This window comes from Anguilla rostrata, chromosome 3 (genome assembly GCF_018555375.3).
Source record: "Anguilla rostrata isolate EN2019 chromosome 3, ASM1855537v3, whole genome shotgun sequence".
NCBI lineage: Eukaryota > Metazoa > Chordata > Actinopteri > Anguilliformes > Anguillidae > Anguilla > Anguilla rostrata.
The window spans coordinates 37,271,854-37,284,630 of NC_057935.1; the positions used below are offsets into that span (position 1 = coordinate 37,271,854).

The 12,777-nt window shown below is 46.3% G+C and overlaps 1 protein-coding gene across 11 annotated transcripts in view; it reads right to left on the reverse strand.

Annotated features, from left to right (window-relative positions):
• Positions 1-204: 204 nt before the first annotated feature.
• The window catches only part of baz2ba (bromodomain adjacent to zinc finger domain, 2Ba), a 102,088-nt gene continuing 89,515 nt past the window's right edge, over positions 205-12,777 (reverse strand). For 6 of the 11 annotated variants that reach the window (XM_064327373.1, XM_064327372.1, XM_064327370.1 and 3 more), the window contains 14 exons: positions 11,298-11,372; positions 10,463-10,688; positions 9,954-10,016; positions 9,713-9,857; positions 8,441-9,135; positions 7,699-7,978; positions 6,971-7,126; positions 5,703-5,863; positions 4,369-4,682; positions 3,756-3,891; positions 3,498-3,644; positions 2,460-2,842; positions 1,844-1,987; positions 205-1,633 (listed from right to left, as the gene is read on the reverse strand). In XM_064327373.1, coding sequence (XP_064183443.1) covers positions 1,480-1,633; positions 1,844-1,987; positions 2,460-2,842; positions 3,498-3,644; positions 3,756-3,891; positions 4,369-4,682; positions 5,703-5,863; positions 6,971-7,126; positions 7,699-7,978; positions 8,441-9,135; positions 9,713-9,857; positions 9,954-10,016; positions 10,463-10,688; positions 11,298-11,372 — 3,079 coding nt within the window. In that variant the 3' untranslated portion in view covers positions 205-1,479. The remainder of the gene's footprint in view (positions 1,634-1,843; positions 1,988-2,459; positions 2,843-3,497; positions 3,645-3,755; positions 3,892-4,368; positions 4,683-5,702; positions 5,864-6,970; positions 7,127-7,698; positions 7,979-8,440; positions 9,136-9,712; positions 9,858-9,953; positions 10,017-10,462; positions 10,689-11,297; positions 11,373-12,777) is intronic. The other 5 variants (XM_064327374.1, XM_064327376.1, XM_064327375.1 and 2 more) reach the window with 1 other exon arrangement.

A 12,777-nucleotide genomic window follows, 5' to 3' on the forward strand; every position in this document is an offset into this window, starting at 1 on the left:
GAAGGGCCATGAATGCAAAAAAAGTGCTCTGTTTGGAAATAACCACTACGAGGGCATGGGATGGTATTTTCCCTCTTTCCACTTCAGATGAAGCCATTTCCCCCCTTCTTCTTCGCTCCAATATACACACTGTACTCACCTTTCTCAGTGCAGCAAATGTTTCAGAGTGAAAAAATACCAGAAAAAAGCACACAACGATACTGGTTTGAAAAACATCCTTTTAATAGATCCGTGCCACACACACTAGTGAAAAATAATGCTCCTACAAAAAGAATGCTACATTTTTTTCCACAAGCTCTTAAAATAAAAACTTCAAGTACTCTCACTCAGGTACAAAAAAAAAAAAGAATTATAATAATCTGTTCTAGCTGCCTGTAGTAGGCCAGGACACACAGAAAGATTTAAACACAATGGTTACAAGTGTCCCTGTGTCCTAGAATCTGTGTACAGGTAGATGGAGAGAAACGCATTTGTGAAAAATACTGTGTGTCGCAATCTAGCTTATACGGATAAAATGATTACGTCAGAAGGGTTGAGGCCAGGGAGGGTTAAAAGGATACATTTAAAAAAATAGAAAAATGGGAAACAAAAACAATATCCCCTACACCCTGTTGTAAAGGTAGGCACTACCAAGATTAAGGAGACCACAGTGTTTGCAGAGGATATTTACTGTACAAGCAATAAATTCATCATCACTTTAAGACTAAAATAATATTCTACAGTCAATTCTAAGGCATAAACAATATCTGATGTCTGAAACGATATGTACACATCATACATATTCCAAACAAGACTTAATATTAACATTAATGAACAGTATATACAGATGTGTCACTGTTGTCTCACTGCCTTTTGCAACTAAGTGATGCAAAAACATATATTTATACATAAATGCAGCTTTACAGTATTACCGTAATGAGTCTTCGGGTGCCCCGGATGCACGGAACAATGTAAACAGTACATTTTTTTTCTTGGCTTTGTTTTATACTTGGAAAGAAAAAAAAAAAACATTCCTTTAGATTTAAAGCAGTTTTTGTGATTTCTTCCTTTTCATAGAAAATGAAGAACACTGGACCTTTAAAAATCATAAATAATTCAAATTAAATACATTCACTATAATATTAACAATACAGTTTTTTTAAAAAGGAAAAAAATATATATTTACAGGTAGCTAGTGGGAAGCATCCTTTCCCTATTACAGCTCTGATGGTTGCGAATTCAGTGCGGTTTCTTAGAAAGAAAAAGTATTGCACTAAAGCACTCCAGACCAGATCTCTGGGTGCATTCTCCCTGTTCTTGCCTGACCAGCTTTGTACATCAGTATAAGTAACTTAATTTCGAAGCCCTGCTTTGTTGGGGAAGAGACTTGAGCCTCGTGCCTTGGAGATTTGGAGTACAATACTTTCTCAAGTGTGCTGTTCTGGGAACTGGACATGGAGATGAGTGGTCCCAGATAGCTAAAGTACAGTAACGTCAGTCTTAGTTAGTCTTCAGAAGGTCAGTCCATCTTCTTTCAAAAAACTTCCTCATGTTGTGTCCGGCTCGTCCAATATCGGAGTTGTCTTCATTAAATTTTTCACAGTTGTCAAAAACCAAGTTGACATCAATGATGAATGTCTCCAGATTCTGGTATCTTAAACGAAAGGAAAGAACAAATTATACTGTTGTAATACACAGAACCTCTGTGAAGAGATTCCTTTGAAACACATTTTCGTTCATTAAGTACTATGCAGTATCAATCTGTGCAGCAAAGTAATAATGTTATTCATAAAGTTACATTATTTTCACTATAGTCTTTTTAATCAGCGTGATAAAGGATTATACACGCGTATATGGTACTCACTGATTGCAACAAAGCTTTTCTCGAATAGTGGAGAAGTCCATGGGTTTCTTGATGACTTTCTTGTAGCCAGGGACAGACTTGAGGTTGACGGGGGTGAGGAAGGGCCAGGCGTCCTCGTGGCCCTCCAGCTCGGACAGCAGGATGCTGACGGGCACAAGGAGCGATCACACACAGGTCACAAGTGCGCGCGTTCAATCAAACATGCAATACCAGTGCAAGACGAGACAGAGGACTGGGCCTGTTCTGTTCAAAAAACATCCACGGGAGATGTGGCAATTGTCGTTAAACATACAGTCCATTGTCTGTTTGGAGCTCCAAATGAATTTGCCATATTTAAAAAAATATTTTATGGAAAAAGGACATCCGTAAAAAGCACTTACTTGAAATAAACAAGCATACACCAAGACTATGGCCCAAAGGCTTAATTTGGCCAACCAAATGCTTGCCCTAGGTTTTAGTTCAGTCGAAGAACCACACTATGTGAATGTGAAGTGTAGGTCAGTTGGTGGGTACTGAAAACTCTAAAATGATCCAGGAACTTATCCAGCAACAAACCGATGTCCATTGTGTGGGGTTACAGTACTACAGTAGGTGTTAGACTCCTGCTCATTCATACCTGCACAAAGTGAGGTCCTTTATGTTGTCTCTGGCAGGTTTCTTTGCAGGGGCGGGGCTGTCCTGCTTGGGCTGGTTCGGGGGTGGGGTCTCCTCCCCTTTCCTCTTTTTCACGTCTTTCCCTCCTTTCTTTGGAGTGCTGCTTGTGCTAACAGCATCGTCCTCCGCGCCCTCCCCGACCGCGCCAGGCTTCCTGCTCCGCTTCGGTTCGCTGCTTTTCTTTCCACCTCCTCCCGCACCTCCGCTGCCTCCTCCTCCTCCGCCTCCTCCTCCTCCTCCCCCGCTGCCTCCTCCACCCCCGCTTCCCCCTCCTCCTCCTCCTCCTCCTCCTCCTCCCCCTCCTCTGTTCTGCAGCTTTTTATTTTTAGGGGATTGACCGCTCGCCTGAATGTCAGAGAGGAAGAAAAAGTACTTTGAATTCAGGTACCAGACATGCTCACAGAAACAAGATATCTAATCAGGAAAGGTCATGGCTGAGTACAAACAGAGGCTGCCTGCTCACTTAATTCACTGGGTAGACTTTGACCGGGAAAGCTCTGCCCTAAGAGATTTGTTAGCAATGTGAAACGCTGCAGTTGAAGGCGTGTCAATTCAGCCTTCAACAGAAGTATTTCAGCACTGTATTTAAAGTTACAATAATATGAGTTTGAACTATTTTCAAATCCTGTGCAGTATAAATTGTTTATTTAAAATTTGTTCATACATTGCCAATTCTTAAATCAAACAATTTCCAAATTAACACCTATTACAATTCGAAGGCTTAAAAACTAGTTTCTGCTTCAATTTGGCTTCAAAAAACAATGACTTCTCAGCAGCTTTCTCACAGTACTAACTGAAAATGCTCTTCACTATAACAGTATTTTTCATTTTATTTAAAAATCTAGCATAAATTTTTTTTCATAAATTTTCTTCTTAACATAGCTAAAGTGCCTTTGCAGAATGCACTGTATTTGAAAATACTGTATGTATTTGAAAAGGCTGTTTCTTTTTTTTTTTCTTTTTAAACTGAGAAGGCACTTGGACTGAAGGCCAGAGTTACCTTGGAAATGCAGGCAGGACAGAACCAGTCCCCCTCGGGGATGGCTGTGATCTTGGGTCTGTGGCAGTAAGTGTGACAGCCTTTATCGCAGCCATCGCAAAGCAAGAGCAGTTCCTCATTATCCCCCTTTCGGCAAATTTGGCAGTACTGCGAAACAGACGAGAGCGGGCTTGGTAACCGTGGTGCCCTGGAAATGCTCGGGGGGATGCTATTGGGGGACGGAAAGACGCGGCGAGGGAGGGCGTGAGTTTCGCTCACCACTTTCATGATGGACCTCTCCCAGGCGATGGACTTCTGCAGCTGCTGGATGCACATGCCCAGCTGGGCCGCGCTGCGCACCTCGCCCAGCGCCTTGCGCCACGTCTTCATGCCGGGGGCCACCTCTTCCTCGCCTCTGCCAGGGGGAGGGGGCAAGAGGGGGTCAGCGCGCGCCGCACAAAACGATGCACTACCGCCACCGGACTTTTTTACGACAGAGCACAGGAAGCGACAGGGAGTGCAAAACAAAGTGGGCTAGACAAAGCAGACGACACCACCCTTACAGAACTGGTGACATGCCTGTTAACATTCGGGAGTGTGTGGGGTGGGGGGGGGTGGGGGTGGCGGTGCGGGAGTCCGCACAAACGAGCAGAGGGAGACGTCACAAATACCACGGAAGCCGGCACCACGCAACCATGCAGGAGACCGTGAGACAGTTCCAAAGATACAGCACGATAAAGTACTGGAGTCAAACAGGAGGAATCAAACGAGGTGGAGGGTGGAGGGTAAGAGTCTGTGGGGGGGGGGGGGGGGTTTAACAGGCAAGACAATGAAAGAGGCTCCAGTCAGCAGAGAAGCACAAAGAGGGCTCAAATGAATCTGGATGACCTACCCATCCCCACCATCACTACTGGATGGTGCAGAAGCAGGGACAGTGACTGTACCCACATTATCCAGTTTGATCTGAATGGTGGTGCTTAAGGGGCTCTTCAGATACCTTCTCTCGATGTTCCTCTCCAACTCAGCCAGCCTGGTTACAGCTATATCTAGCGGGTTGTTGACACGCCGCACGATGCTGCCGTCCCCAGGGTCCTCCTGCCTCTGGCCGGCCTCTTTGTCTCCGGCCGGACACAGCCTGGCGACGGGCTTATGCTCGTGGTACACCAGGTCTTCCCTCTCTGACTGGGGCTCGGGGTACAGCCACCCCTGCGGAGGGAACGGAAGGCTAAGTATTAGCTCTCCTCGCGTCGGCTAGAATTTTAACGAATTTCCTTCGGTATCATCAAAAGCTGGTGATAGGGGTGGCGGTGTAGTATAATGGGTAAGGAGTTGGTCTTATAACCTAGAGGTCACAGGTTCACTCCCCCGGTAGGACACTGGCATTGTACCCTTGAGGCAAGGTAACCTGCATTGCTTCAGTATATATTCAACAGTACAATTGGATGCAATGTAAATGATATGTAAAAAGAAAAAGCAAGTTGTGTAAGTTGCTCTGGATAGGAGCGTCTGCTAAATGCCTGTAATGTGATACACAAGCTGCCTTCCGCATGTATGGTGTATTTTTTTCTTTCTTCCCCAAATGAACATGAACTATACATAGCACCTTCCTATTAACTGGATCGTTATATCTCATTATATATTTGCTTAATATAGGGCATAATGAAATGCTAAAGATCTTGGAGAAAGCTCAAGTGCAATGAACACTTAATGCTAAGCCTACCGAGAGAGTGCTAATACAGATTAAGAACAAGTACACAAATATAACAAGACAAAGATTCATCAAGTGAAACCCTCACAGGTAAAATAAGAAATTTCTCACCTGCGCTTAATTAAGTAACTGTCTAGTTGTATTCCAATGTACCAATGCCAGCTTCCAACCATAAACCCCTTGGGAAAAGCTTTGCTAAAAGCATTGGGCAGTATGCAGATCTATCTCAGTCTTTGAAATAACACAAATCATTTTACATTATTTTCATGTTGCTTTATCCTTTGTGTGCGCTCTGCTAAATTTTGTATAGGGCATATAACTACTCTTACCCATTGCAACTTTATTTAATTATATTTTTTACACATAATACATTAATACAGCTGGATATTTTCCTGAAGTCGCTGAAGCAGTCCCGTGTTGGAGGAAAAAAGGCTGTGCCCCACACGAGATTTAAACCTGCAGCCCCTCCTGATTAACTGCTTTGCCATGGTGTTTAACGGCTGCTGTCAGTGCGTTACCTTGACCTGCAGGCTGGCAGAGGTCACCTTCCTCTCCAGCTCCTCCACCTGCTGCAGGACGGCAATATCCACCTCCATGGCCTGCTCCTCCACGCACCAGCTCTCCACCGTTTCCTCCGTCACCTGGTTCTCCTCCAGCTCCGCCACGTCGATGGCGGCGGCTGGGAGAGGGCGGGGCACGGCAGTCAGAAACCGCTCACGCGCGAGGACTCCGCTCTACTTCAGCTCAACTTCAGCACTGCGGCGCGTTCACAAATGCACATTTAATGGGCTCCCCGGAGAATCCGGACCAGTGCTGACTGTGTCCAGGAGCCCTGCTGATAGTTAATTGGCTAACGTGTTGCCCCAGGAGGAAGGGTTTTGGTCAGCAGGAAATGTTCCTCGTCGTTCGATAGCAACTCCCCTAGATACCATGTGCAATGTGCCTACACAAGCTACAACAATTGCAGAGCTCAGTCACGTATGTAAAGGATTTAAAGATTCAAAAGTATAACCATTATATATATATAAACTGGACAGCTACGCCTCAAATACAGCAGCCTGGTACATTTGTGTAACCAGAGATCAAGAGTTAGTGCCGTGGTGTTACTCATGTGAATCCACGGCAATCTGTTCAGACCGTCTATGGATCAGAATATATCCAGCAGGGATATGCCTATTCAGAGCTGTCAGACCACATCACTCAGTCAATCCCCCCACCACTCAAGTGGAAACCACAGACCAAACCTGAATGGTTGCCAAGCTGCTACTTGCACTGCATGACATAAAATCAAAACACTTTTTTTCATATATACATAAATATATAGATAATGTCTACTGAAGAATTTAACCCATTAATGCCAAGATTTTTCCCAGAGATTTCTTACATGTAATCATTTGCACACCCTTCCATATGAACATGTTTTCTTGAAAATTTTAATTGTATTTTTTAAGTAATGATGGTTTGAATGTACGGCCACTTTAGTGGCCAAAATATATTCACAGATGCAAAAAAGAGTGGCAGAGACTTCGGCAACTTTAGTTGCCCGCAGGCTTAAATGGGTCAACACAAACACAAAATCTGTGTGAGGGAACATGGCCTCTGTATGATGCTATAGCTAACTTTGTGGGAACTAATTCTCATTTTTGCTTGCGATATGCCTGACAGGAAGGCTTTGTGAATAAATTGTCCCCACTAGTCAGTACTGTGTCACAAATGGTGCCTGACAGAGTGTGTATCATTAAAGCCAGCCTGCTCTCCACGGCGATGTGGTCTCAGAGGGACCCACCGTCCTTGTTCTTGGCGCAGGCCTGAGCGATGCACTCCATGTGTTTCTGGATCTGCTTCTGCAGGGCCTTCTCCCGCAGGCCCCTGGAGTGCAGCGCCTTCACCAGAGTCCGCAGCTCCTCCATGTCCGCCACCTTCCACCAGCCGGAGAGCAGCTCTGCATGGACACACGTACGCATGCACACACGCACAAACACACACACACACACACACACACACACACACACACATGCACACGCACGCACACACACACACACAAACACACACATGAACACAGGTTACTACATCCCAAAAACACACAGCTTACTATCTCTGCCCACACTCAAATTACTTCTCTGCACATGTACACATACACACATACACCTTACTGATCTGTGCACATATATAAACACCTTACTCAACTTTGTACACATGCACAGAAACAAACACACCTTGCTAAACTTTGCACATACACACAAATACACCTTACACAACTTTACACATGCACAAATAAACACAAACACATGCAACTAACTCAACTCTGCGCATAAACACAAATACACCTTACTTAACTTCGCACCAACACAAATTTTAAACACAAACATACAACTTACTTAATTCAGCACAGACACACACTAACTTCATCTTTGCAAACATACAGACACAAATAATAACGCTAAGTGTCTTTGCTAGGTACTCACGTAGCCCATCAGGGGTACTGGTGTTTATAAGAGGGAGTGGCATATTCACCTTCTGGGATTGGCTGAGGGGCAGGACAGTCCGGCGGTTTGGCCACTTCCACAGCGGGGGAGGCGGCAGAAGGGGGCTTCTCGCTGGGGGGGCCCGGGGACTCACTCTTACTGGTGGAGACGCTGGGGGCCAGGAAGGGGTTACCGTTGCCCTCTGCCGGGGGGTACCCGGCACCCAGCAGGGGGGGCAGCGGGCCCCCGGAGAAGGACAGGTTTGCGCTCATCATTCCGCCGGGCCAGCCACAGAACGGGAGCCCCATGATGTGAACGCCGGGCTTCAGCTGTAGGGAGGGGCCACACGAGCTCATCAAGCTTTTATACACAACTGACGCAACAGCGCAATGTAACGCACAGCAAATCTGTCCACATCAGCACGCGTGTGGGCAGAGTTCTGGTGCAAAATGGCCGCCATGTATGGCATCACTCAGACGAGTGCCACACACTAGAGATGGCTAAATTAACTTCCCTCACTATAGCTGGCTTTGAGATCCAAGGGAAGATATATTAATAACATAACATTATTATTATTGCAATTATATCCATGAGTAAGAAGTCAGTTTGCATGTGAATTGGAAGGCAGATGCACCAACATCCTCCAATAACTCAAAGCAGCACACGCTGGTTCATCTGCCTTCCAATTCACATGCAACCAACAGATACCAGAGCCATTTCTCTGGCTTAAAAGCCATATGAGCCAACAGCAAGTTGGAGGGCGCTGTAACGCAGAGCCAAGGCACACGCACCTGCAAGGCTGACAAAGCAAAGTTATTGATTCCCACAGGGTTGTGGGGGCTGGAGGAGGTGGAGGTTGCCAGGTGCGTCGGCGAGGAGGGGGGCGGGGACCTGGGCCTGGCAGAGGCGGGCTGGGGGGAGGCGGCCGGGGGGGTGGGGGCGGAGGTGAGGGAGGAGTCGTCGCAGGGCGAGCGGGGGAGCAGGCTGAACCAGTGGCCGCTCTTCTCCGTCAGGACCCGGAGGAGCTGGTCGCCGGGCAACAGCGGCTGGGGGCTGCAGGCCTTCCCGGGGCTGGGGAGCGGGGCGGGAGGGTCGGGCGTGGCGCCCGCGGTGGGTGGCGCCAGGGCGGGCGGGGGGCTGCTGGGCAGGGGCGTCGGCGGGTCGGCGGCGTGGGTGGGGGAGGACGTCGCCGTGGGCAACGTCGGCACCGCGTCGCCATTTTGTTTCTGGGGGAGGCCTTCGGACTCGGCGGACATTTTGGCGACCTCCAGGAGCTTGCTGAGCTTGGAGAAGGAGCCGGGCTTCTGGAGGAAGAGGTTGGGGGAGTCCTTCTCCTGTACCCTCTCCGGAGTGACCGTGTCCCCTTCGGAACTGGGGTCCGGGCTGACGCCTGGGGGCTTCTCGGGGACCTCCGGAGGCTCTTCTTTCACCTGGACCATTTGTGCACTCCTCCCTTTCTCCCTCTCTTTCTCCGCCTCCTCTTGACCTGTGGCGGGACCAATAATGATAAAATCAACCTCAGCAAACACTTCTGGGCACATTACATTACATTCACTTGCCAGACGCTCTTATCCAGAGTGACATACAGTAGTGGAAAACATCAATGTTACTCTCAGGAATACAGAAATACAGTGTTCCCAAGAGTAAAAATCACCAAGATTCCTAAGAGGATTTATCAATAAGTGTAAAGTAAACCGAACACACAACATATTTTATCATTAAAACAATTCACAACTGTACAGATAAGCTTTGGATAATCTATACAGACTAGCCTACATTGTAGTCGGGGTGTCTGAGACAGGCATTCTGTCAGATTTTTCAGTTTTCGATAACATTATATAAAAGGACGAGAGAAAGAGGAAAAAAGAAAGAAAGGATATGTAAATGGGGTCAGGGGGAGCCATGGAGAAATCTGAAGAAGCAGGGTTTCTGCTGTTCTGACTGCAGTGGGAAGCTCCTCCCACCACCAGGGGTCACATGTACGAACGGCCTCCGGAGATCACAGCCCTGCGCTACAAAACCCGGATACCGAAAGCGCGGGTCTGAGCCGCCTGGCGTCTCACCTTCCGCGCTCTCCATCCCCTCCACGAAGATGCCGCCGCACTGCGGCAGCACCCAGTAGCGCCGCTTGTAGCGGTCCTGGCCGTACGGCATGGAGCGCAGCAGGTGCGACGCCTCGAACAGCTTCCGCCGGATCTGGCTCTGTTGCTGGAGCGGAGACACGGCGCGGGTTAGCCTCGCGGTTCCCCCCTTCCCCGAGCTCCCTGCGGCGAGGTCCTCTCACAGAGCCCGCCGGGCGCTTACCTTCGACAGCTTATCGATCTGCTTCTCCAGCTCCTCCACGCTGGCCGCCTGGTCCCCCTCATCCTGCAAGACAGGCCTGGTTAGTCCACCAATGAGGAGCGAGGGACGACTTCCGAGTAATTACGCCCCGGTCGTCTCTTTGATCGCTTCGCAACTCCGCTAGAATTTGCTGCTCGCTAAAGCAAATAACTTTTAATGGAGTTTGGCCGCGATTTAAAAATCAGCACTGATAAAGGCCCAAATAACTGCCTCCTCTTTTGTGCACCCAATATAAACTATCCCTCGCCTTAAATTTTCAAATAAGTTAATTCAAGGAAATGTTAAAAAATAATTTCAAGCTCCTAATTTCAAATGAATATAAAATAAAGCCAGGGTCGCCTAATTAACTGGCTAACGTCCAATCTCTTAATTGGCCATTTGTGAGAATGAAATGGTGAGCGGCGCTTGCGGACTGAGCGGTGCGACTAAAAACGCGCTCGAGTTCCGCGCGAGGCGGTGCTGCGACTGACCTCGTCCTCGCACGCGTCCGCTTTCTTCCCCTTTTTGACCTCCTCTTCGTCCTCGTCGTCTTCGTCGCCCTGGTCGTCGCTGTCCTCGTCGTCGTCCTCGTCGCTGTCGCCGGCTTTCCTCTTGCGCTTGCGTCCGGCGGTGGGCGTGCCCAGGGCCTGGGCCTCCTCGCCCCCGGCGGCCCCCGCATCCCTCCTCCCCGTCTTCTTTCCGTGAATGATCCTCAGCCTGGCCGGGAGGGAGGGAGGGAGGGAGGATCGACCGCACTTAACCAAGGCTGAATTTCACCCCAGGTAATGTTCTCACAATGTTACCTGAATGTTCTGTCAATGTTATAGCATTGCCACTATATGGCAGCCACACGTCAACAACGTTTATTAGTTAGCTGTGATCTCTCTCATTTGTACAGCCCTTACCGTAAGCCATTAAAAGCTATTTGCGGCGCATCTTTGAATACAACACCTTGAGATAAACTGGACTGTAGATGGTACGTAGAATTGTAGATCAACCCGCAGAGACTATGGATTTACACTATCAGGCATATTAGAAAGTTTTATGTTTAATGTCATTTGAATATTTGTTAACAAAATGACATAAAGAATTGATATGCTCTTAATTTATGATTTCTCAATTTATCAATATTCTTTCTGGCACATTTTTTATTTATTTTAGAATCCCTATTTTCTCTGTACAATCATGTTGATACCCAGCACCATTAAGACACATGGCATACTGCAGTAACTTAAACTTAAATTAAAACCTAGGTGCCTTTGTAAAAAGATCAATTTCTCTGTTTTTCTCCATCTGTGACACTCTTTGAATAATGAAGACACTCACTTCCGAAGATTGCCTTCAACGACCCACTTGTCTCTCCTTAGATTGGTCATGTGATCGATGCTTTTGTCAATTTCACTGCAATAAAAAGATTCAGTGGGGGAAAAAAAAAAATCAACTCAGTAAGAATGGGATCTTCTTATTCTCATACTACTGAAACTAGATATCTAGGTCCTTTAAAGTAATTTCGCCAGGGTTTATGTAATTAATATTTAACACACTGTTAAATATGAACTGAAAAGAAACATCTAGCACGGGTTGTATCTTCACAACCACATTCCAGACTGTATCAAAATAGCACCGCAGAATGGTCTCTAGTTTCATGAATGAAGCTGTCAGCTTGACCACTTAAAACATAAACAGATGCAGCAAATATAGCTCCACTGCAATTAAACACACGCACATGCACGCACAAACGCACGAACACAGAGTAGAACTTTAGAGATGTCATCTCTAATTCATACCAAAATTGTTCCTAATTTCTTCCACAAATATATCTGTGCATGCTGTATAAACACCCAATTCCACAACAAACCAGCAGAGACAGACTTATTAAGACGTTCCAAGCAAAATGTGGCATGCTTTCAGTGAAAACAAACCACAAGATAATTGTTCAGAAATGTGCACCAAAATGTGCTTGGCCAGACACTTAAAAAAATTTAATGAGAAGTATCCTGGCTGTCGAATCCCTGGATTTCGATGTTGAATGGTCCCGTTCCAAACTGGCACTCTTGACAGTTATCTCAGGATAAGAGGACTTCTGATTTCAGTCTGGTATTTATCATTGTCAGAGAAATCATCACTACAGGTTCCTTTCCCACACAGCTCCAGACCTCTGAGTGAGTCAAGAGCAGCTGATTACCAGACCCTTCTGTGATGTTTGTGTGTGTGGAAACAAACAGAGGACAAAGGGATATTTTTATTACCACTAATGGGGGGTAGAGCTACCACACTCTGGCAATCACTGTTTACAAAGAACAAATCAAAAGGCTCTCCATTCCAATTCTTCACTGGTTCAAATTTAAAATTTTACAAATGCACAAAAATGAATAAATGTTTGCATGTATTCAAAATTAAGAAATAATAAATAAGCATAAGTGTAAGTGAAGCAACTTGTAGGCTAATTAACCCGGCAAATGCATAATAACCCTAAAATATAATTATTTTTTTGAACGTGCATGGATACCATTTTACACTGGCATGCAGCCAGTGTAAAAAAAAAAGTAATGAAATTACAGAAAAATGTTAGCAATTTTTTTTCTTCATAGTATTTGTTTTCCTTAGTTCTTCATATATAACAATAATTTTGCTTGAACAGGGTCTTTAACAATAACAGGAACAACCAATAAAGGTCCCTCTTCCCCTCCTCCAAGATCAGACTAGGCTGACCAGTCTTGTTATGGGTTTAAGGCAAATCAACTTATCACCAGTCAATGTGTCCTGCCATGATAGAGAACTGACAGCAGGTTCTACTGCAAACCAG